General features: G+C 47.1%; 1 protein-coding gene across 8 annotated transcripts in view; it reads right to left on the bottom strand.

The window, feature by feature from the left end:
* NFATC2 (nuclear factor of activated T-cells 2) overlaps window positions 1–25,796 on the bottom strand; it is a 102,244-nt gene that overhangs the window by 57,575 nt on the left and 18,873 nt on the right. For 3 of the 8 annotated variants that reach the window (XM_021416261.1, XM_021416260.1, XM_021416258.1), the window contains 4 exons: window positions 16,969–17,980; window positions 15,519–15,687; window positions 2,132–2,334; window positions 614–786 (listed from right to left, as the gene is read on the bottom strand). In XM_021416261.1, coding sequence (XP_021271936.1) covers window positions 614–786; window positions 2,132–2,334; window positions 15,519–15,687; window positions 16,969–17,980 — 1,557 coding nt within the window. Of the gene's footprint in view, window positions 1–613; window positions 787–2,131; window positions 2,335–15,518; window positions 15,688–16,968; window positions 17,981–22,010; window positions 25,765–25,796 lie in introns of those variants that run through there. The other 5 variants (XM_021416264.1, XM_021416265.1, XM_021416262.1 and 2 more) reach the window with 4 other exon arrangements.

Here is a 25,796-nt window from a genome sequence, read left to right as displayed (position 1 = left end):
TGTTCATTTTGTATTTGTGAAATCCCCAAACCTCAGAAAAGACACCATTTACCAACAAAAAGCATCACAGGATGCATGTAAACCAGCAGAGTGGGTGGAGCCCTTCCAGAAATGACTGTGACCCTGGGGGCACCTCAGTGGAGGCCTCTCTTTCTCAGGATCCAGTACATTAAAACAAGTGAGAGGTGCAGGTTTCTCAGCTTACACACTTACAGAATATGCCCCAAGAAATCAAAACTGTGAGTTTTCTTCTGTCTCTCAGGGGAATACCAGAATAACCTGGGCTTTCCCTGCTTCAACTGCAGCCTACTGAGCGGCACACACCTCAGCAGCACAATCACTTAGAAAAGACAACAACCAGGATGGGCCCAAGCCTCAAAACCCAACCTGCTCTCCATTTCATCTGTGTTCCCGTCACAGAGCTGGGATCCAACCCAGGTCTGGATTCAAAGCCTCCAACCACCAGCTTGCAGATAACAAGTTCTGGCTGCATCTTCACTATAAAGAAGACCACTCCTGAGAGTGTGCACACTCCTGCACAACCAGCAGGGCGCATATACAGCCCCATCCACACATCCATGCTGGTTCCCAGCAGATCTCACGAGGTACTTACAGCATTCAATGGGGTTTGATGCTGCCTGCAGAGAGATGATGCGGCCGCTGGACTCAGGGATGTGCACGCGGAAGACAAGCCGGACGCGGGTGTTCTTCCTGCCGATGTCAGTCTCGCCCTTACGCAGCTCGATGTCCGCATTCCTCAGCTTCAAAATCCCCGCGCAGTCAATGCTGCCAAACATACAGGCTGTTTAGAGCAGGCACAACCCGGTAAAAAAAGAAACAATTTCCCTGCTCCCATTCACCACAGCCCTGCACAAAGAGAGGCTGTCAGGAGCGGGAGGGGGCAATGAGGGTTGCTGAACATTGTGTGTTTATGTGCAGGCTGACTTCTATTGAGCCTTGTGTAGCCTAGCAAACTTGCCTGCTTATAGCAGAGCCCAGGCAAGAGGAAGTGCCAAAACACAGTTACAAGATCTGAGTTCTCTAGCTCAGTGATAGTTCGCAGTGGGTGCAGCGAGTGCTGGTATTAACAGGCACTGCCAACAAGTTTTTGTATCCATCTGAAAGATACCACGCATTCCATATGAATGAAAATCACATTTTGGGAAGACAAACTCAACTCTGTTTCCTACCCCTCACTCTTGCTTATGTGCAGGGGTTTATTATTCCAGGGTTACTCGTTAGGAAGAGACAATCGTGTTCCATTTAGCACTTGGCTGCTTAAATTTGAGATGTGGGCTTTTATTTACTTCTTTGGGTGCAGAAGGAAGGGGAGGCTTGGAGGAAAGAGAGAAATTAGGTATATATTCTATTTAAAAAAAATATATATATATGTATATAAAGAAAGAATGTGGATTTTGCAGTGACGCAGGGGGGCTTAAAAACAAAGCTTCTCTGCCAAGTTTGTCAGTATCCTCTGAAGGATGGAGATACAGCTCTTCCCTCTGCAGAGCAATCACTCTAATGCTGTCTGGCACACATTCAAGCCTGAAGTTTCAGACTGGTGCCCACTTCATCCCTCTGCCTCCATAAAACGAAGGAATAATACAGAAAAGATGTGCCTGTACTTGCTTTTCTGGTAACCTATTACAACAGGGAGTGCAATTTCATGGCCAGAGCACTTGGCTGAATTCAGGAGAGATGTTTTCTATTCCATTAACCGTTGTAAAATGAAATGTATGTTTTTCCTCCTCTGTCTACGGCTCCTTGTTCGCATCCCTGCAGCGTAAGGACTTGAGAGCTGAGTCTCATTTTCCTCAGCGCCATACCGAACCATTCTGACTTTGGATACAATAGGCAATTGCCATTTAGTTACTGCAGCAACTGTGGCGAACAGCAAAAACACGTGTGTGCTTAGCTGCTGAATGATAACTTTTTGAGCAGCTTTCTCCCAGGTACTTGTAACTGTTTGTTCAAACCTTCGTAAAAAGGGCCTTACATTCATGTATCATCCAAATGCTTTGGAAAGGGGCGTCCTTCCACAGCAGACATCTTTATCCGTTTAAGTGCCTGCTCTCCGCAGGAGGAGGAACTTAACATCCACAACTTTTCTAATAAAAAGAAATATGCTTACGTTGCTTTCATGTTGTTTTTGGGCTCCAGTGGGATCTCTAAAACTTTGGTGTTGCCAATAATTTTTTCATAGCTGGTGGTGGTGACAGTTTTTCCTGTAATGCGATGGACTTGATAGAAAGCATGAGGTTTCAGTATCCGTTCGTCTGCTGTCCCAATGAAGATCTGAAGACCCAAGGGTTTGTTCTCCATGTAACCGTGAAGCTGGCAAGACATTAAAGATCCGTTATCACACACAGAGCTTGCAACACCATCATTTCAGGAAACGAAGCAGATGTACAGAGATGCTCACAGATACGGAGATCGGAAAGTAAGACGCTCCAAAAGTAATGTCTCCTATTTATTTCCATGGAAATTACAACAGCTACAAAGAGCACAATAACACTATTTGATAAATTCTCATCTACAAAACATTGTATTTTCCAAATTAGTCATCACTATTAGCTATGCATTTTTGCCAGTGATGAACAAGAGCCTGAAAGCTGTGCTCATAAAATTCTGCATGGCCGCCAGGAACGCGGCTTGTCTTTCAGGTCACTGTCACCGCTGCTGAAGCATACCCACTGCCTCACTGTGCTCACACACACTGTTTGCTCACGGCATTGCATCTTCTGCTCATCAGCCTCTTCCACAAGGGAGGATGTTCCCTTTTAACATCTACATCTCCACCCTACAAAGCTCCCTGTCTGCAAAATTCTTATATAGTCTTAAAAGGAAATATATTCTTGATCTCCCAAACTCACTTATGTGCCCACACTGAAACTCATCGAAACTTGAGCTCATTGAAACTCATCCTTCCCCTAGTTGCTGGTTCACCTTCAGCCACTTCTCTTGCCTTACACTAAATATTATCTGTACAGGTAGAGAGGGTCTTTTTGTTTTGTGACACAAGGAGGACTTCGTTGACCTTAGAGGTAAGGCCCTCTACAGTTCAAAGACATAAACAGACCCTTCTATAATAAATGACATGTTCCTAAACAGTATTTGCTGCAAGAGAAGCAACAAAGCCAGAATTTCTCCATAAGCAAGAAGACAAAGAAATATCTTCTTCTTTATTAACATTCAAAATTACAAATCAAATCATTCTAAATTTCTCACATAACCAAAAATGAAAAACAGACATTTATCTACCACATAGCTAGTGATCTAGCTGAAAGGGAACGTTATAGTCTGAGACACACTAAATTTGTTTTCAATTATTCCGTCCACATACAAAAGCTTAATGAAGCCATGCAAAGCAAATAGTACTAGAAGAACACAAAAAAAGGAAGATTAAGCTAATGGTAATCATGGCCAAGCCTTTTTTTTTCCTTTTTTTTTTTTTTTCTTTTCACCAGTCAGCAGGAGGTATCTTTGCATAGAAGGATTAATTCCCCCCCGGAAGGGGACCACATGCAGCATCAATGTGATCCTGGCAACCTTCCTTCAGTATGGCAAATGTAAAGCGACACTCACACTGCTAAGCTACCATTACTCATCCAGCACATACTTGCAAAGCACACAAAGATGATGTCCGTGCCCCAGAGACCTTACAACCCCAGGCTCCATTGAAGCCAACAGACCTTAAGCACAGGTTGCGCATGGAAGAACCTCAGAACCCAGCCCAGATGCAGCTCAGACATCTACAATAACTCACCCACACAAGCGCTTTGCTAAGTTGTTAGGAGGGAATTTAGGGTCTGAGGCTCTGCAACAACGTGCCAGTTGGCAGTGAGGCAGAGGAGGAGCAGAGCTGGGCTCCAAGGACAAGGGTTGTTGGTACTGGAGGAGCAGCATTGCCTAGAATGTGGTAAATATGATGGCAGCCATGAGAAGGTTCAGAAATAGGCAGAGTGAGGCAAAAAGAAGACTAAAAGCAACAGAGGTCTGGATGACAGGTCTATGAGGAACAGACCTGAGTGTGCAAATCATCCCCTGTTTACCCACGAGGAGGCCCACTAAGCCCAGATCCTCCAGGAGCAATACTGAAATGCAGCCTAAGCACGGTACTTTCAAAATCCAGGATTTCCAGGCCTTCAGCAAAAAGCCATTGTATGACAAAAAGCCATCTTGTCTTTATAAGGGGAGAGGGAGAAGAGAGGAGTTTTTTAAGTACTGAGCACAGTTATCATCTTGCCTGACAGCACAATTCTTTGTGGACCCAGCTAGGATGATGAGAGGACGCCTTGGGCTGGAGGGTGGCTACAGCAACAACAATGCAGCATTTGCTCCGCCTATGAACTGGCCAAGCAAAACCCCAGAGTTATCACTGGGAGACTGGAACAGAGGAAAGCAGGTAATAAATTACAAAGGAAAATTTGTCCCAAGTGAGCACAGTCAGTAGCAGCTGTAGCAGAACTGGCTCCATTCACGGGTTTTAATACTGGCCACCTAGAAAATTAATTGTAAGCGGTGGTTTTGCTCATGTATAGAGCACGTTCCCAACGTAAAATTATTCTTGGGCTTCTAATAACACATATGTATGTAGGTGTACACCTGTCCAAATGCATACATGCTTAAAAAAAGAGGAGCTGATTGTCTGTTCATATGGCAACGTTTGTGTCACCTGAGGGACGAGAGCAATAAAGCACACAGTAAAAGACCTCGTCCTTCACAGGACCAGATTTTAAATAAATTGTTTGATCAGTGGAAGAAAGTAAGGTAATTACTTCATACATCATGGCACCATGGCAATGCTTTGGGATGACATCACTGTAAATCAAAATAGCATTATATCAAGCAAATACAATGAAAAAAAGATATATAAAAGTGTTAAGCATCCTAATTTAAAAATGTGTCCTTATCTTAACTGCCTATATTTTACATTTTAAAGGATTATACTGGTGATCATTTAGCACAAGCATTTCCATCTGCCACTCATATGACAAGACCACATCAGGATGACTTAGGAACAAAACAGGCTCACAGGACTGCCGCAGGCACTTCAAAGTCAGAGTTTTACACCCAGCTTTGCCACTAAGTTACTGCATTGCTCTGGTCGTGCCATATAACCTCTCTCCATCCGTAACAGGACAATAGGGATGCTAAACCTTCTTCACAGGAACAGGAAGGAATTGATATTTTGTGCTGCCATTTTCATACACAGAAATGCATTGTGAACTAGAATGAAAGAAGACATTAAAGTTTTGTTTCAGGCACATCTTTCCTCAAAACTGAGCTGCATGAAGCTGTCGGTCTGCACAGACACTCACCTCCTCTATGCTAGGCAGCTACTTCGCAATTTGGCAGAAAGCTGACCTTCTCTTTGGTGGCACGAAGAGGGGGCAAAAGAGACTCTCAAAGAACCTTATGAAGAAGTGAAGACTTCTAAACAGTAACTCTGAGATTCATTTTTCATCCCTTAGCAACAACCAAGATCCTCTAATGTCTCAGATTTTCTAGTCCCACTCTTTTGCCCATCTCTCAGAAGGGCAGAGCACAGCTGGCACTGCAGAGCTGCAGCTGCCCAAGGGCAGGGTGCAACGCTTCGCTGCTGCTCAGGCGAAGTGGGAGCACACCAGGGGTGAGAGCAGAGGACCAGCCCTGCACCAAGGTGCTTCCTTACTGCTTTTCTCACTTCTTGCAGTGATGAAAAAAAAAAAAAAAGGAAAAAAAAAAAAGAAAGACGTAGAATTCAGTTTCAAGAGAGTGAGAATTGAGAAAGATTTATGAATAGAGAACTCTGGAAGGAAATATGTTTGTGTATTATAAGGTGAGCTATTCACAATAAAACTCCCCCAAACTGTATACAGATCGAGTTGGAAAAAAACCAACTCCTTTGAGTCACATTTGCCACAAGGGGAAAGAGAAGCCAGACATGATGTGTACCTTTCCATACTCTATTTTGGGATTTTAAGATCCCATTTCTTTCAGTTGAAAGATTTTTCTTAAACTTTACTTTTGCATAACTCTAATAATATTAACATAGCCAGACATGGGCTGGTCTGTGACCTGAGGAAATGCAAAGCACTTCGGCAGATAAACAAATAACATCATTCAGAAAACAAGGAGACTTTTCTTGTTCGGTTCTTGCTGTTACGATAGGATTTCTAAACAAAATGGAAATTTGTGGCATGATTAAAATCATCAGCTCACCTCTGCATAAGCAAAATTCATTCATTCTGCACTCCATCCACAGATCAATAGCAGTCAAATTTGGGAGAAGGGGTAGTTAGCTGCCATTTCAGAATGGCACACACAATTCTGCATCCAAAACACAAGCAGATGTGCCATCAGCAGCTGTGTATGGGCAGCCCAGTCACCCACCCGAACACAGTTCCTGAGATAGCACTGGCAACCGCAGCCACTGAGAGTGCACATTAGGCACACGAGATAAGGCATTATTTTTCCTGAATTATTTCAAAACTCGGGTCTTCTTATAAACTGAGAGGGCAGACGTGAATACATAACGCTTACAGAGCAAGTTTGAAACTCAAGTCTAAATCAGTCCCTAACTCACAGTGTTCTGATGAATCAAACCCCACAGCTGCACAGTCTGCATAACCTCTGGCTGCGGTGATTTAAAAACACAGGTTCACCTTTGCAGCACCGCGTAAATAGCAAATCTCTTTGCAAAGCAAAGCCTGCAGCACTGCTCAGTTACACTATCTGGGATTGAAGGATACACTGACGGCAGTCGGAAAGGTGAATTCCTCATAAGATTCTGTAAGTGGTTAGCCACAGATACAACATATGCATACAAAGAGGGAATTCAGAGAAACCTTTGGAACTCAGATTTGTGAATATTGCTATATATTCAATGCTAATATTCAATATTGCTAATATTGAATATTACTGCAGTTTATATAAAACTATGTTATTATCAAGAAGTAGGAAGAGCAGACAGGGAGATAACTATGCTTAAATAGGAAAGCCAAGGCAGTGAGGAGCAGTGACTTGCCAGGCCCTACAGGCAGTAAGCACAGTGAGAAATCACCCCTGCCACGCTGTGCCTTGCTGCGTGGGTTGCCAGCCTCTCTGCAATTAGCACTAACTCCTCTCATCAGCTACAAGATCTTGGTTTCTGCTAGTATTGAAAGTTTCTGTATTTGCCTTTTTCATTCTTCAGGACTTAAGTTGCACATCTGCAAGGCAACTACCTGGTCAGCACGCAAACAGCGGCGGGCTTTGCCAGACAGCAGCAGGAGCATCTGCAAGTCTTAAAGGCACCTCTGGAGAGCCTTTTGAGGACCTGCGTGATACAGACACTGATGGCCTTCGAGAGTAGAAGGGAATAATTTGCTTCCCACTCATCCCAACAGAGCTTTGCTTGTCAAGAATTGAGGTCTTTCTCCCCTGGTGGATATAAAGCTACGCATCTTTAAAGATGATTTTGCACATCTTCCTGTCTAGACAACACAAGCTACTGCCAGGAGAAGAATATAAAACTGGGGAATAAGGACATCAAGTCTAGTGAATTAATTTGTTTGAAATGAATCAGCTCTTCTGCTTGTTTCAGCTCACTGTAACACAAGGCCCAGTCTATTAACTGCTGCATACTACTTGCTATCTGCTCGTGGAAGTCATTTCAGCTTCCCTCTGAAAGGGGTGTGCATGTGTGTGGCCGTGGTGATTCAGAGGGGCCACCATCAGGCGTTGGTGAAAAGCGGGAAAACAGCTCAACCGGCAACGCTTAATTAGAAGCAAATAGAAAGCCGCGTGAGAAATCGCTTCCTCCTAATGCTTCCCTTTTCCTGCTGTACAAGAGAAGATAAGAAAGCACTCCCAGGCTTGCCCCTCAGCACACACAGGGCAGCATGCGGGCTCGGCGCTGGCTGACTGAGGAAGGAGCCCCCGCCGCCCCAACTCCCACCTTCCTCCTGACGCAGCCAGAGGCTGCAGAGCTAAGACTGTGCCCCGAGGGCTCTGACTCCACCAATGATTCCCCTGCTCAGACTTCATCTGCCTGGAGGCTGCCTTCCATGCCAGCAAGTGTCATAGGACAACCTGCAGCAGAGCAGAGGAAGATGTGCTTGTCTGAACAGTCCCTGCTTGCCACAGCATTTCTGCAGTGCCTGGTCAGTTCGTTTCCCGGTTGAAAGAACTTTGTGTTTTGGATTTGATCATTAATTCCCGTCATTAAAACTCTCTGGCTACAACACTTCCAAAGATTTTTTTTAAGGGGAGTCTTTATTCAACAATATTCTGACCAAGATGGAAAAGCGTATTGTCTCAGGGAGAGCACCATATCAATAGCTGTCAGTAATTAACAAAAGACCTCCTCCAGACACCACACCATGCAGCAGCTTGCCCGTCTGCTTCCATTAGAGCTGACATTAGGCAATAAAGTTGGAACTTGTCACATTTCAATTCAATTGGATGTACTTGGGACATAGCAAAAGAATGCAAACCATAAAGAAATTTCCAAGGACTGAATCTCATTTGTGCTGCTCCTCACCATAAATGACAAGCAGTAGACAAGCAGGCTCCCAGTATCTAACTGGGCTTATTTGCTTTTACCAGGGGTTAAAATGGAGGTCCAGGGCAGAGAAGGCAGGAGGAAGCAACTGAGGGTCCAAGCAGGCTTTAGTTCTTCACTGTCTTGACACCGGCCACACTCTGTAACATGCACAAGTTGTTGCCTCTCTGCGCCTCAGTTTCACTACCCCTCACTCAGCATGTCACCTCTGCATGAGGGACAGCATCCCTTTCCCTGGGACAAACAGACTCAGCTTACTGAGCTTAAGCAACAGAGAATGTAGTTCATATTCTGGTAAGTTTTCTCAGTAGCTAATCATCCTCAATGTTATCAAGCAGTTCTCTTCTTGCATTAGTGTTAGCAAATGCATGAGTCAGCTCTTCCTGTAATTTTGGTTTAGTAGGTACCACATTTGATATTCCCTATTATTTAGTCCAGTTCCACATCTTAACAAAAGCCAATTTCAGGCTCATCCATGTTTTCCTGCCTTACCTCCAATTTATCTAGAACTTTCATTTCCTCATTGGCTCCAGTGAACTTTCAGATAGATCCCAAGGTACAGTCATGCTACCAGAATGTACCAGGACAGTGTGAGGGGTACCAACTCATCCACCCTTGCATTTGATGGGATATTCATTTTGAAGAGAATTTCCCAGACTTATCTGAAACCAAGGTCTGCATTCTCAGAATTGCACATCAATCCCTGCAATAGCACATGTAACCACAGTAAATGGATGCATGAACCAACAGCTCAGCACTCAAAAGGCACGTACAATCGCCACACTTCTGCAAACAAGCTCAGTAATCCTGCAGGTAAATTAGGCATGAAACACGCAGACAATGTGTCATACACTGTGAGCTGGAGCAGAATCCCCAAGGTCCAACAGCAGCCAGGAGCCTGTGTGAGGCTTCCCCTTGCTACAAAAAGGAAGTAAAGGCAACGAGAGCAGCACAGAAGCATGGCACAGCACGAGCCAGCTTCGCTGCACGCGCCCAGCACAGCCCACAGAGGCCAAATGCTACGGAAGTGCAAGTACCCAGCTTCATTCCAGACCTCTGACTTCCCCTTCCCTGAACAGGGGGACAGGCAGAGAGGGCCAAACTCAGCCGCTGCCATGCACTGCCAGCACAGAAGCCATCCAGCCCTGCTTGTGAGAGGGTGAATTACAATATCAAGCCGTGATTCGGTTTTGAGTTTCCATCAAAGGTTCTGGTTTCACTAATCAGCAAAACAATTAGTTGACTGTTGGAAGTCACACATATTTACAAGCCAGAGCCCCACGGGAAGCCTAGGCTAGAAAACAAAGTCTTCTTTGACTTGGAAACCACAAGAAAACACATACGGCAAAATTCAAATATAAAAGGAAAGTGAACATACGTTTGTTATTGTAAAGCAGCTCCTGTGTGTTCCATTAACAACTTCACAATTACTGCTTCTTTTTAATAAATAAATAAAGAGGCAGTGAAATTCACCACAGTTTTAAAAGTGACCACCCAGGGGAAGGCATGCTGTGCCACTGTGCCACTGCTATGCTGGCACTGCCACGCTGTAGGCCCATGTGGCACCGCGGCACTGCGCAAAGCTCAGCGCTTGGTAACCCATACTGAAGATGTAATGGTGGCAGTGGGATGAAAGCTTGTACCAGGGTTACCCCTCCCCTCGGCTTCTGAAACAAGGCCCACGTGGAGATCCCTGCAGCTGAAGGCCTCGTGCCCAGTTCGCCCAGCTGGAGGCTCCGTCAGAGGAACCGCCAACAGCTTTTGATGTTCTCTGTGCCGAGAACAGAGGAGTCTGAGGACCTGACCAGCTTTAAATAACTACAGCTCCCAGGTGATCCCAGGGTATTGGCAGCAGGCAGGGCTCCAGTGTCAGACCGCCTGAGGTTTCTCCTGCTCCAAGGAGGAAACAGGGGAAGGAGGTGGCCCAGGTGCTCCGGCCTGAAGCACAGACCCCCTGCTCTCTCCTCTCTCTCAGCCTCGTTGCTCAGTTTAACTGACTGCCTTCAACTCAGCCCTGACCCCAACACTTAGCAGCAGAGGAAGCAGTTGCAGGGAGCCCACCCCTCCGCCCATGTGGGAGGCAGAAGAAAGCCGCCTGGGGAACGCGCGCGATGCCGCCAGGGTCTGCAGCAGAGCAGGGCCAAGTGTGAGGCTGCCACTTCCTGGTGAAGCACCCACACCACTGAGATGCTGCTTCAAGGTGAGAGCATGGTCCCAGCCTCTGTCCTCTGACGCTGGCCTCACAGATGAACCACCAGGGCTGCTCTCTGCAAGGGATCCCAGTGCCCCTGAACACCAAGCGGGCCCAACCCAAGCTGGCTGTGGCCATGGCCGTCCGTACGGGTCAGGCTGCACATGGTGAACCAGGCACAGCCTTTAAAAATCAGAGCCCCAGCAGCAAGTGTAGTTGGCTGCTTTTGCAAATTACAGTCTCAGGCTGTGCTGAATTGACTGAATTACCTGACACAAGCAGTGGAAAATGATAGGTTTGTGGACGAAAAATTTAATTAATAATGCGGGAAGAGTACAAGAAACTAAGTGAGAGATGCAAAGAAGTTACTGTCTGCTTCTGTGCTTGTTTTCATTCAGAAAGATTTGAGCCTTTTGTAAAGATAAATTAGAGAAGCAATTTATCAGGGGAAGGCTTTGCTAAGATGGCAATAAAAACAAAATGTCAGAGTTAGGCACACTCCTTTGAGAAAATTACTACAAACTACTGCGCTGAAGAGCTGTGTAAAACACAGCTTCCCCAGGGACTGCTTACAGCAAGCTAAGTCCAAAACATATGGGCAGCTGGGAAAAAAAAAAACCTTAGAAACAAGTTTCTCAAACAGTTTCTTAACAAAATAATATGCCTCGGCCTCTCTATAGACCATGGCAGATGCACAATAAAAACTGATGCCCTTTGTCACTGCTCTCAACTGCTTTAGGTGAACGCAGCGATAAAGCACGCCTTTATCTAGCACTAACCACCAACAAGTACCCTGAGTATTTCAGAATGCAACTATTTCTAATGAATCAAGCACAGATACAACTCTCCAGAAATTGTGGATAATCACTTGCATAAATCGATTGCTCATCTTCCTTTAAAGCTTTTCCTTTCCCTTTCTTTCTCTTTCTCTTGCCCTGAAGGAAAGACGAGGGCTCTACTTAGAACTCCCTGAAATATCATACAATTATGTATAACTTCAGTTCTGTCATGAAATAGTCTGGCTTCATGCAAAGCAATAGGACAAAAACAGAACCGCTGAGCTTTCTAAATTTGTATGGCTTTTAAGGGACCAGAGACACTTCCTGACCATGGAGTGAAGCTCATTCATACCCAGCCTTTCTTATCAAATAGGTCATTTCTTTTCATCACCATCTTTGCTGAAGAATTGAAAATCTGTCTCCCTGAAGCAGAGAGGTTCTTACTGCCTTTTTTCCCATGTGCAATAGGAGAAACACACCCATTTCTAAGCCTTGATGTGAGCGGTTGGGTACAAAGAAGCAACTGTCTCTAAACTTCAGTGAAAGAGTTGGAAAGAAGGAAAACAATCATGTCTCCTCTGCTGTCTCAGCAACTGGATGGGCCTGCAAGAAGGTATGTGTGTGCAAACTTCTGCTCTGTCCCTGCTACTCCGGATTTCCTTGCTGTTCTCAGTGATGTGACAGCTAGAGGACACACAGAGTAGCAAAACGTTGGCATTCAACTTACACCCCTAAAAGGCTCAAAGTTTCACTGTAGTTGATAGCAAGCTGTAGTTTCCTTCAAAGAGTGATTCAGAACTGAACTGGAAGCCTTCACTTCTCCATGTCTCTAGGTGATCTCTGAAGTTAGATGTTGTAAACATTATATGGGAATAATGCCTTCTCTCTTCCTTCCCCAGGTAAACAAAGCAAATGGCCTCTTCTGCGTGGCCCACCTAACTTGTCATTTTGATTAATCAGACTCTTCACCCGCCAAAGTTGGAGTGCACAACTGGTGCAGAGCACAAACTCTCGGGGCTAGACATGTGAAGAGGAGGAAGCAGCATCAGAAAGATAAACCACAAGATAAGGCCTGGAGGATATGAGATCTGCTGGTTTGTAGCTTCAGAGCACCAAAAGAAGAAACTTGCATGCAAAATTAGTTTTCAAAAAATAAATATTGCAGACCAACACCAAGTTGCAAAAACTAGCCCATATTTCTTCCTCCAGAAGGCTCAGCTGGATAATGAGTCGAACAAAGGGTTAATTTAACCAGAAATTAGAAAAAAATTAAATATTATATTTTAGAAAAGGTAATCAAAATAGAGGAATAGCAGTTTATCAAAAGTGGTTGTAAAATGCAGTAACATGAATGGGATGTTCACTCTTTCTATAAATACCACCACTCTGGTGGGGCTCCCCACTCAGGGCACGTTCAGCTTCTCAGTGTTTAAATCCAAAAGTTTAAGCAGCAGCACTGGATTCAAGACAGTTGGTGTGGAGGGTTCTGAGTGCTCAAAAAAAAAAAAAACCAACCAACCCAAGAGTGGCTGGTGTGCTCAGTTCTGACACTTTGAAAGTGCACCCAGTCCCCAGTGCAAGGCCTGAAACCCGCGGAGCACGGCCCTGTCATCCCCAGGCAAACATCGTGTTTCTGCTCTGGGACTGAAAGCAGACACAGCTTGTTGAAAAGCAATGTAATTCAATTTCCTTGCAATCAGTTGCCTGAAACTCATGTGCACTTTCCACAGTGCTAGAAATCTCTTCTGTTTCATTTTGTCTGTGGCTGTAATATTGGAATCTGACAGGAACACAAAAGTTAAAATGCACTGAGGGGAAAGAAGAAAAAAAGCCTTGAAGCCAAATGACTTATGACATGAAAGCTTTGGATTTCACTGGCCTTCATGAGTTTCAGATGTCATAAACCGCACAGGTGCAACTATCTCACTGCTCTGTACCCATATGAACTCTGTTATGTTCAAGTGAACAGAGATCCAACAAATACTTCCAGGTTTATAATAAACCTTCATAAAAAAAAACTGTCCATATTTCCCCCATATGCAGGCACAGCTGTGTGGAGGCACATCTGCTTGGGAGCCTTTAATAGGGATCTTTGATTTTACAGTTTAGGATCCTTAAGCTTGATGGCAAATTATGATAAAACTAGGAATATCAGTTCCTGTCTCCAACAGAAAATATAAATCCCTCTTTGATAGATATTGATTACAGGAAGCAAACAAAGCACTTGTATTTAACCATGTGACAAGAAACTCATTCACTGCAATAAACATCCCGAGGTTAGGAACATCTAGAGAAGGTAAATGATACACCTGCTATTTGTAAGCGACTGAGAAATGACCAAGTGCTGATTGCATACACAGTTCACCCATCCATGGAGCTGCCAACACACCACAGTGGGTTATGAGTTTGTCAGCTTTGTAAGTTAAAAAGAATCACATCCATTAAGTTATGGCAAATGTGATTGCTATTTGTATCATGCTGTACCCTTAAGTATCCAGTTTACACACACACGTCTAGCTCAACCAAGTAAACACATTCATTGATTTAACAATTTATGGCTTGATTTTAAAAGGGGCTGAGCCTGCAGGGTAATATTTAACATATGTTTGAAGTTAAGCACAAATCAACCCAGTGAAATTACTAGTATTGATCACATGCCTAAAACTGAGCACAAACCTCAGCATTTTCCTGGCCTGGGCTCTCTGCAGCAAGTCATGAATGTGATGGAACAGCTGTAGGATGCACCCCAACTTTGCTTATTGAAAGCTGTAGCTGCGGCTGAGCTGGACAGCTGCCAAGCATCGTTACCAGCACTATCGCACCAATACTTCGCAACCCCGACCAAAAGCCTGGCTTTCCTTCCTGAACGATACTGTCTGAAATTAGGAGGAAATGAGTGAAAAGCCTGATGTGGCCCCAAATGGCTACAATCCAGCTACTCAGCCATTTCTTTACCACGGAATTTGCACGGTGAAGAAGCCGCCCTTCCTGGATCAGCTCATCAGCTGAGGGCCAAATTTGGTTACCCTCATCCCTGTCAGCCTGGATTTGGTTTGCTGATTTCAGCAGCACGAATTCCCTTCTCACAACCATAGGCAGGACCAGAACCAGACTCTTTATAGCACTACAAGCAAAATCTCAGAGATAGAAAATTTTACTACTGTACAGAAATCAGTCCAATTCAAGAGGGAGCTCCTGCTTAAACTCATTCTTTCTTTCTCTGTACAGTTACAAAGCTGGTCAGCACATCCTCTCTGTAGCCACAGCTTTATGGAGGCCAAACTTTTTCTTCAACTCATTCCCATTGCTATGTAAGTCTGACGCCTTCCTATCTCCTTATCATGCCACAACTACAGCTAGTACCATTTCCTATGGGTGTCACATATCCAGGACAAAAAGGAGGCAGCAAGTTACCGCAGATGATGAGCAAAGCTATCAGTAAGTTACGTACAAAGCAGGCACTAGACTGAAACAAGCGTACCAAGTCTCTGACCTACATTTCATGGGAACTTGTTCCGCAGGAACCCAGGGCATCAAGGCTCTGAAACCCTCATCCACTGCTGCTAGGAGGACACGGTACTGCAGATCTAACATAATCTGCTATTTATTTTAAATCTCAGCTTGGTTGGGCACTGAGCTTGAAAGCCAGGCACGATATCTTTACGTCTTGAGCATCTCAAAACACCCTAACCAACAGAGAGCCTGTTTGCGAGGCAAAATGGGCTCATTTGGAATTTAGGGCATCTGGACATCTCATGACAGAGCTGGATCACAGGACTTTTAATGTTTAGCCCAGATAAAGAAGCAAATATTTTTGTTCAGTTCCTGAGTTTTCATAAGCCAGTCCAAATCAACTTTCCAAACTTCCAGAAACTCGCCACCATCCAACTTCAGGTATTTCATGCACATCTACAGTCACACCCAGAGCCACAAGATCCTCGTTTCTGGGTCAGCCCCCGGCACAACTTTCCACCATAAGCCGGCCCGTTTTTCTCCATGCATTTGCTCTCCAGTCCCTTACCTGGACGACAGGATGGCCTCCAGTCGGGGCCTTGACAGCCCCTCTGCTCCCCTCGGTCTCGTAGTGCGCGCGGTGGTGGGGCTTGGGCTGCACCTCGATGCGCAGCTCGTAGGAGCCAGACTGGCTGGAGAGCGGCCACTCGAGGGGCGGGAGCGACTGGACGGGCAAGCTGGGCACAGAGAGACAGGCAAGCTCAAGCTTTCAGCACTTTACTTGTCAAAGCCCTGACACATTTGTCCTCCAAAAACCCCACCAGGGCTGCTTCCTCTAACACGTTCAGGAGTTTCTTATCAAATTCTAGGATAGTGCGCTGTCCTGCTTGTGTCCAATTACAAACTTGGCTGAAATTCAGAATGAACACAATAGTTTCCGTGGGTCCATCTCCTGGCAGAAGCAAGGCAATGCCCTGTTCTTTGAGATATCTGTAGCAGTTGCATTATTTTAAACATCTCCCTTTCTTATCAAGCTTTTGCTGTACATCTTGAACTTCATTCACAGGTAGCATACACTGTGAATCATTACCTCCATTTACTACTACTTACCAGTTGTGTAAAATAATAACATTTTACGATATCCACAAATAATAAAACCCAATACTAGTTTTCCTGTTACCAAAATACACGAGAGTTTGTCATGTGAGATGAATACAAAGAAATGTATAATTAGAGCTCACGCTAGATTTTAACCATTTCTTACTCTGTGAGTATAAACTCCTGCTGGGACTGATGTAACAAGCCACAGAAAGTCACGGCCTGCGTTCTTCCATTTACAGTTTGTGTTTGGCAGGTCTGGAGCAGCACAGGACAGCGCCAGCATGGAGACAACCTTCGTAATGCAAGGGATGGCAGGGCCAATGGGATGCCACCTGTTACTGGAATTGGAGTCACAAATTTGGAAACCGCCATTCTGGCAGATATGCAGTGAACAGGGCGCAGCTGGGTGCACCAGTACCAGCAATGGAGGGAGCTAATGTGCAGTGACTGAGACTTTGGTTAAATGGCAATTAATAAATTAACAACCAACATGTCACTTGGGGTTGAAGGAATGTTTGGCCTTACTTGGAGCAGCACACTCTATTTGATACTGATTTTCATTCTTGATGGGAATTTGTGAGACATCTGCTGAATTAAAAGTAGCAGGATATAATGAGAGCATTCAGCCTCTGCCAAAGGCTGTCAGGATCTACTTTTTATACAGTTAGGCAAACTGATGTGAATTTTTTGCATGGTGCGGTACCGACAAATCACTTCTATGATGTTTCTTCCAAACCCATATTTTTCATCTCTCAGAATCACAATGGATTGGGCTCCCATTAACCTGTGCTGTCCCTAAGCACGCAGCTCTGCTTTGCTGCAGGGTCTGCCCATGGAAACACTCCTGAGGGATCACCATGCACAGGAGAGGGCATCCCACCATCTGAGAACCCACAACCACGAGAAGCATTACTTACCTGCAGATAGGTATTGCTGGCATCAGTTGCTTTGTCCAGGATGGAGGAACCAACAAAATCGATTCTGGCGCTGAGTTTCTCCTGTCCTCCTGCTCGCAGGGCCCGTGGAAGTCAACGGTCTGAAAGACGTGGCACGGAATGCTGTTTTTGTGGGAAGGCATTGATGAAGGGTCAGGGCTGGTTTTCCAAATTTTCGTGGGAACACCACAGGAAGGATCTGTAGGAAGGCTGTTCATAGCATCCATGGAAAGAGGAGCGCTGGACAACTGCGTGTAAGTAACCGTAGAGCTGTCTTCCGTCAGGGGGATGCGCGGAGAGGATTGTGGAGAGGGGGTCCTTGACTGTCGTGGAGAAGTGGAAGGCTGCTGAGTGCAAGAGTACCTCCGTTTTGCACCTGGTGATGAAGACCTTGAGTTGGGACGTGGTGATGGTGAATGTTGTCCCAAGCAGGTTTCCTCCGTGATGCTTGTTCGTGGTGACATTATTGGAGAGGTTCTAGGAGAATAATGAGTATGGATGTTTTGAAACTGCGGACAAAGGTCATCACTAGGACCATTATTTGGTGAAACACATGGTGATGTGCAAGGAGATAAATTTGTCTCTGAAATGAAACTTGCAGAAGAGCCGCTACTAGCTGGGCTCAGACACAGTGGTTCTCTGTAGCCCTCAAAGCCAGGGACAGGCAGGGTAACCCTTGGGCTAGCGGTAGCTGAGTTTGACTGATGTTCTACCAAAAGAACATCTGTGTCTCTGCTGCGGAAGGGACCCCCTGAATTAATCAGTTCAGGATATGAAGTAATTTCAATCCTAGGACTCGGAGCAGAGGCCCCTGCGGCGTTGGCAGGGTGTGTAGGTGCTGTCCCTATGCTATCTGGCTGTCCATATCTGCCCATGGGATCTGCAGAAAGGCTAGGAAAAGGCAGGGGGCATGGCTTGAGGCCACAGTCCAAGACATCATGAGCGTATGCAGCTCCAGAGGGTGGGCTGTTGGTTTTATGAGGAGTCGGTTCTTCTGGAAAAAGAAGGGTCTCTTTAAGACTATAAATATTATTACAGAAGCTGAGAAATCATGGTTTAAAAATACGCATATTTATAAACTGCTTGTGATCAGATATTAGGTAAATATTTGTTTAATTATTTTTAACGGCAATTAATATTTGTGGACCACAAAGTACTGGATTAACAGCCAGGGAAGCTCAAGAGCAGATGCGGCACGGACAGAAGCACTGCCAGCACCTCCATGCTGCCCTGCCAGGCTCCCACCACCCGAGCCCTGAGCTAGAGGGGTCACCTGCAGGGGTGCACAACATGTCAGCTCTCTGCCCAGACTCTTTGCTGGCCTTCCTATTAATTTGGACAACTAAACCCATTAGCACCAATTGGGGTGTTGCGATTCTGGTCAGCTTTTATCAGCTATGAGCTGGAGTGAGACCATCACGTCATGAAAACACTTCCAAGTAGGCCTACATAAAACCAAAATGTTGAGGAACAGCTTTCGATTGAGAGAAAAATACTTCTTACACATCAAATCCCAGCCAAAAAAAGGCTTCATGAAACCAATACTGAGTTCAAGTTCCTAAAATAAAAAGCCAGTTGTTTGGCTCCACATCACACCAACGAGTTTTAGTAACAAATTTTGCACAAGAAAGCACCAGATGATCAGAAAACACATTCCCAACGGTATCCCAGAAAAGGAAGAGAGATAGTAAGGATCCGTGCTTACAGGCAAACACTTTCCAGTCTCAGCTCAGGGAGAACTTTGGCCAGAGAGGAATCACAAAGCACGGAATAACAGGTAAGCATTCAGTGCAACCCTCGCTCCTGGTGCAAAATTTCCCAGTTCTCAGAGATTCTCAGCTTTGAGAACTGTCCCAAGAGCTCAGAGCACAGGGGTGCTCTGAGACAAGAGCAGAACTCCCACTGGCACCACTGTGCCCAGCTCGGATCCCATCCCAGCACCCACCAGGCGCTCAGGGCCAGGGCAGCTGAGAGCACCCAGGCCAGGCACCTGGCAAGGCCCCTTCACGTCCCGTAGCCTGTGAGTTGAACAATACTTGCCATTGCACAAGTACATGCAAAACATTACCAGGGATTTTATATAGTTTTGCAGATTTCGGTGTATCCAGCAGGAAATACTACAAACAGCACAGTCTGGGGTTAGTTCACTTCACCTGCTCACCCTTGGGCGCGAGTCAGTATGTGTGCCAGACAAGGAGTGCTCCACTGAAGTATTCAAATACCGCGCCAACACCTTCTCCACCTCCCACCCCACATGAGGGAGCATTTCCCATGAGCAACACATTGCACATAGAGCCAGGTCAGAGATGACTGCACTTTGTGCAGAAGCAGAATAGCCCACAGTGAAGCTTCTACACACAGTGACTGTGATTTCATTTCAGGGGTTTTCTGGTAGCTTTCACTATCGAATTCTTCTTAATGCAAAAGCAAAACCCTCCACAGATGGGTTTGTAGCGAATGTAAGGAAAAGATCAAAGCCACCGTTACTTTTTGATGATGAACCCCATTTTCTGCTCCAAAGTGACAGTGTTTCCCAAGCATGGGACTCGTTAGCTCTGGGAGGAATTTTTGGTAAAATTAACTCAGCCTGAAGATTGTGCAAACGAAGACAGAACCTCAGCACCGACTGCTGCTTCTTTTTGTGCTGAATGCTTTGCACAACCTGGAGAAAACTCTGTTTAAAGAGCAATTTCACAGGGACTGCTGAGCTTATTGAAAAACACCAACCAGCCAACCAACCAACCCCACACACAGAATCTCCACGGGACAGAATCACAGGTGACCGGGGAGCCCAGTTTGCAGAGCTCTTAAGGTTCCCTCTGGTGTTTAATCCCGGCCCGTTGCTCTTTGGGGAGTCAGAGAAAAGCAGCGAGCAACTGAACTTTGAGCTGCACGCTTCCTAGCACCACTATCTCAGATATCAGAGCTTTGGCACTCATGGGAATTCGCACGTCACTCACATCACTCAAATTCTGTTGCATCACACCCAGATATTGGTTCACCCCTCCTCCTTAGGGCTCAGTAGAGCAGCACTCCTCTTGGCAGTCACACAAAACATCACTCCCACTGCTTTCAGAAGAATCATTCGGATTTAAATTGATGCAATAAAGCAAAATTAGCAGCAAACCGAGCGAGGCTCGAGACGGGATTCACCCAGCCATTGGTACTCGCAGCTTCAGCCAAGGAGCAGGGATGGCCCTGGCTCCCTGCGCAGCACAGCATCTCCAGCACCAGCTGCCCCACATCTCCGCGCCTCATCTGTGCCACCGGCTGCCGGGCAACACACAGCAGGGACAGCACCGCAGCTCCTCGCAGCCCGTGGCAAGCCGTGAAGCTTCTGCATGCAGATTTGCATTGGGGGTACGGGGAGAGCAACAGGATATTTGTATGTGCGTGTGTAATGTTAAGGTCTTGCAAACAACCCCTCCCCCTCATTCTGCTCATTAAAAATCAGCCTTCAGATGACTTATGTTTTGTTTTTCACTGAAATACTGTGTCTAAATGAGCACTTTCACCCTTCATATTCACCCTCCAAAGGAGGATCCATGCTCCAGATATTAATAACCCCATTTATGCACGCCAACAAGCTGCAACACGACCGTGCCTCCACGCGGCATTCCTCACAGCACTGCAGCGCTTCACGGCCGCGCAAAGCCAGATTGCTCACGCTGCGAGCAGGGAGCGAGTACAGCAGGCACCCTCTGCCAAGCAGACAACACCCACAGCCTTCCTCAGAGCAAAAGCATTTCTCTACCCCCACCCCTGCCCCACCATCAAGTTATCGATACAGCAGGCAGTAGCACCGCGACGTGACAGGGCTGCAGACAGCAGCTGGGCTGCACGGCGCTGGGGCTCTGCCCTGTGGCTCTGGTCCCCGCAGGATGAGGGTTTGTTGGGAGAGTCCCAGGCCCCGCGTGCCCTTCAGAGCTGAGGCAGAGTCACTGTCCCAGGCGCTGCTGCCCACGCCTGTGAAGTCGCAGCCCATCGCTGCAGGAACGCCTGTGATGCTACAGTGCAACACTCTGACTTCACCGGGAGGGAAAAGGGGTGGCTGGGCCAAGCAGCAAGCGCTGTGTTCCAGAAATAGGATTCTGCCACTGAAATCAGTAGAAGTTTTTGTTTGTGCCGCAGCAGGAGCAGGACAGGCTGCTCAACTCACTGCCAAGGCACCGAGCAGCCTGGGCTGCAGGACCCATGCGCAAGCACCACGGGGCTTCTTCTTCCAAACAGTGTCAGCGAAAGGTTCCCCTCCGCCTTCCCTCTACATTCACAGCACCAGTAAGAATGCACAGCAGCCCAGGGCAGGGCAGCGCCTCCAGGCACACAGCCCCAGGATGGCAGCAGTGCCCGTGCATCTCCACGAGGTGGGGAGGAAAAGCTGCCCCCAGGAGCAGAGGGCAACAAACCCCCGCCCAGAGGCGGCAGGCAGCAGCCCCGCTGCTCCCCAGCAGGAGGTGAGAGGCCACTGCATCCCCTCCAAGAGGGCTGTTGGGACCAAGCGACCTAACAACGGTGTTTTTCAAGAACTGAAGTAGCTTTATAACCATCATGTGGAAACTCTGGAGGTGCAGCTTTGTACCCAGGGTTCTGCCACCTCCAAGGATTCATCCATTCCTGCATCCCAGCACACAGACTGAGCTCCTCCTGCAGTCAACTTTTCGACCACAGCCGGACAGACGTCACAGGGAGTGACCCAGCTCCTGTGGCACCTCCACACCACGCACATAATTACAGTGCTTCCCCACCTCCCCTCCCCTGGGCACTTCTCAGCCTTAGGTTTTGCTGCTGAATCACCCTCTGATTCACCAACAAAACGTCCTTCTCCTTTGAAAGCGAGTTAAAAGAGAGCTTCACATCCAAGCAACACCACACCTCCTCACACCCGTCAGCTTCAGTGCAAGCCGTCAGCAAACTTTGTCACACCCCCTCTGGTACCCAGGCCCCACAGCCTGGCAAGTCCCAGCCCTGCTCGGGATGCTCCCAGCCCTGCATCCACGCTGACAGCTCCATAGCTCCCACTTTACCCCGCAGCCTTTGCACAGTTACTGTTTAAAAGACAATCTTTCCTCCCCTCGCAGTAGGAAATGGAAGCAGGGCTCTGCGTGCTCCCATGCAATAAATAAACAGCACTCCAGACGCTGCAGACACTCGACTGCTACCAGCAGCTCAACTACCCATTGGTGGGCCGGCAGTCTCCCCAGGTGCTCCCATTAGATGCAGTTAACAAGGAGAGCTAGAACACAGGTGGAAAAGATCAACGTACTGAAGTTCCAAAGGATTTCACCTTTTCACACACAACACTGGGACCTGCTGGCCCTGAGGCACTGTCTGAGTCCCTGTGTGTGTGTGTGTGTGTGTGGGGTGGCAGTGGCCCACCCGCTGCTACTTTTCTTAAACAAGGCAGCAGCCTCAAAGCCATTCCCTCAGCCAAATGCAACCCTGCCAATTAGCATGAAACCAGGGAACAACAGATCATCAGAGCAACTGCATTCCACGATGGGTTTACACAAATCATCACCTAAGAAAAGCTACGGACAGGAGCTGGGTGCGGGACAGGGAGCCCAGGGGAGAAGCACAGCTCTGTCCTCATCCATTTGCAGCAGCACAGTTCCTGTGATTTAAATGGAATTACTTATTTGTCTAAGAGTCCAAACTGTTTTTAAACGGCACATTGTCCTTTGAAGGGGCCAGTGCAAAGCTTTTCCCGTTTTTCAAAGGCTGAGTATTCTGCTATTTACACTAGCTGCTTGGAAGCTCAAAGTGAAAGCTGGTTTCCTGAGTGAAATCTGGTATTCTCTGCTACATGTGCATATTTGTTTCCTTACTGTAGGGCTGCTGCAGAACACTGCGCCCTGTGTTACCCAGCCAGGTACCAGCACCGAGCAGCAAGCGCTTCTTCCCCTTTTAATAGCTCTGTACTGGGGAGAGAAAGGAACGAGGCAGACAGCTTGTCCGGGGTTTGACATCTCCCAGACCTGGCAACGTCCCTGAGTCTGTCTGTACACAAACAAGCATTCAGAAGAACAGTAACGTTTACAAACATTCCCTGCTTCCCCTCCGTTTATTATAGGCACCCAGCGGCTTGCTTGTAGATCCTTATTGCAACAAGTAACACCAGAGCTGCTGAGCTGCAGGAAGGGCTTGGTCCTGTGAGGAAAACTTCAGCTGCTACTCTCAGCTGCTGTCGTGGAACCTTATTATAAGGAAGGTGGGTTTTGTATGAATTCTAAATTTCAGAGCACCGCTCAGAGGATCACTCCACAGTAACCTCAGGTGTAACAAAAGATGCGCTGGGTTAACTCTCATCCCATGCATCATCCCATCCACGGCAAACACAGACCAAAAATACAAAAACCGACCCAGAGCGGAGGTCTGGCTTTTCACTTCTGCGTCTGTCTTAGTGGAGAGACGTTATGGAAGTGCTATGGAATAATACCCAGAACATCTGTCAGAACACGCTCATGTGGGAATCCCGTGTGCAGGAGCGAGCTGCGGCTCTCCTCAGCTCCGCCGTGCATCCTGCGGGGAGCTGGAACCTGCCCACACGCTCCGAGAACACTCAGCACCTTTCGAGCTTGAAATAAAATAAAACTTGGGATACCACCAGAGGTGCCTCCACGTGTCTCTGGGAAGGAAGTGAATCTAACACGCTCCCTGACAGGATGGAAAGCATCTTCCTCGCCCAAGCGACACCGCGAGTTCCCGGCAGCCAGGAGAGCTGCCCTGCAGCTCCAGCAGCACAGCCCTGTCCCCATCCCCATCCCCATCCCCATCCCCATCCCGCCTGGGGAGCGCGGCAGATGGTTAAACCACATCTGGGAAGGAAGGGAGAAGGCACATGGAAAATGGCACTGGGTACAAGGCTCCTGCTTATGGAAACAGCTGGCTTAATGAGGAATATCTAATATTAATAATATTGACCGTAGGGTTTTTGTTGACTCTTTTTCCCCTGTTGCTTTTATAGCGGTCCATGTTCCTGTTGTCTCGGGCACACATAAGCACTCCCGAATGCCAGCAGCTTTCAGCAAGAATATTTCTGGCATTTCCATGACAACAAGTTGTGATACAGATCCTACTTTTAAAACATAAGTTTAAGTGGATACTATCAGATCACAACCTTTGAAAACATTCACCAGAAATACTTTTTTCTCCCAGCCCACTCCTACAGCCCCACATTTACCATTGTATCTTTAAAAAAAAAAAGACTTCCAGCGTGTTTGCAGAGATTTGTTATTGCAGGAGCTGCGAGGTGGGTGGAGCTGCCCAGACTCAGAGGAAACCAGGGCTGTTCCGACGGGCTCTGACTGCGGGAAGCAGGCTGGGGCGCTGAGCGCCTCGGACACTCCTATGGTTTTGGTCCCATTTTGAATCCTCCACAGAAAGGACTTGTTTTCCCAACTGCAGTTCAGATGAGGCCAGAATCTCACATGAACAACGAGCATCATTTACCACCAGCATGTGGACAAAGCCCTTCCCCAAAATTTGAACATTTTCTGCTCTCGTGTAAACACGCTTTAATCTTTTGTACATGAAAGGTCACGGATGTGCACTGGATTGCTTACAGACTTTGGCTGGTGCCTTTTCAAAGTGAGAGAGAATGCTCTCCAGATTACAATGCTGGTGTATATGGTTGTGATTTTTTTTTTTTTATGCTAATGATTTCCATCTTTGGAACAAACAAAATTACTACTAATTATGGTTTCCAGTCATTCAGACAGGGAGAAAGCAGGCTCAAGAAGGAAGTTACTTCTCCTATAAGCATACACTGCTCCGCATTTATGCGGTTGAGAAGATTAAAACTTTCTACCCCCCACCTACGCACTATTATGTTCTGTGGAACTTCCCACTTCGAGCCACACAGCAGGGCTCTACTGAAGAAAGAAAAGAAGTCGTGAAAAAAAAAAGCAGTATCTGAAGCTTTCACTGAGATTGAATGCATTTTCATTAAAATCCCCGACCTCTTCCCATCGCGGATTTCTTTCAGTATGGTTTGATCTACACTGAACCCTGAAACAACTTTCAGCTTTGTACATCTGCTGCCATTAACCGCCCCGCTCCGCTGCCATGCTGGCGCAGTTTGCGTGCACGAACGGCTGAGCAAAGAGCGCAGCTCCGTGAGGACACTGCATCTCGCTAGGGACACCCCAGGCCTAATGGTCTGCAAATGCCCTCAGGAAACACCTCCTCTGCCCCGCAGAACCACAACCAAGGTATCTTAGAAACGAGCTCCCGGCAATCCATCCCCTGGGTCCTGCCTCTTTCAGCTTTGTCTGCTTCACACAAACCTGCGTTTCCTGGGATAGGAAGCACTACTCTTTAGTACCATTAACTGTTAGAATTCTCATTTAGAAAGTCAGGAAACACATCGCACTGCTGGTAGTACCACAGACTCGTATCAGCTCGGGAAAGTAGAGCGGGCTGACTTTTCTTGTTTTTAAGCCGAAGCGCACGGTGTCTGGACCCGAAGCGGGAGCTGCCTCCCCGGCTCCGGCCGCCCCGCCAGGCTGCCCGCCCCGTAGCGCCGTGCTCCTGCCCTTCGCCAGCTCCCAGAGCACCCGCTAGCGCGATGACGACGGTCACAAGGAGACCAACCGAGCCGAGCGCTTCTGCTTCGACTCTCACCGCTGGGCTCAAGTTCCCACGTGCACCACTTTTGTAACTAGTAAGAAATCCCCCGGCCGCTTGCGGACGCTCGGTCGGCCGGCAGGGCGCAGGGCCGGCCCCCTCCCGCAGGTGCCAACTGCGGCACCGCGACGCTCCACGTCCACCACCGCGCAGCGGCCCGGGCTCCTGCCCAGGGACCGAGCCGG

This window comes from Numida meleagris, chromosome 19 (genome assembly GCF_002078875.1).
Source record: "Numida meleagris isolate 19003 breed g44 Domestic line chromosome 19, NumMel1.0, whole genome shotgun sequence".
In the NCBI taxonomy this organism is placed as follows: Eukaryota; Metazoa; Chordata; class Aves; order Galliformes; family Numididae; genus Numida; species Numida meleagris.
The sequence above is the reverse complement of the archived record's forward strand: the minus strand, read 5'-3'. Positions and strand labels throughout refer to the sequence as shown.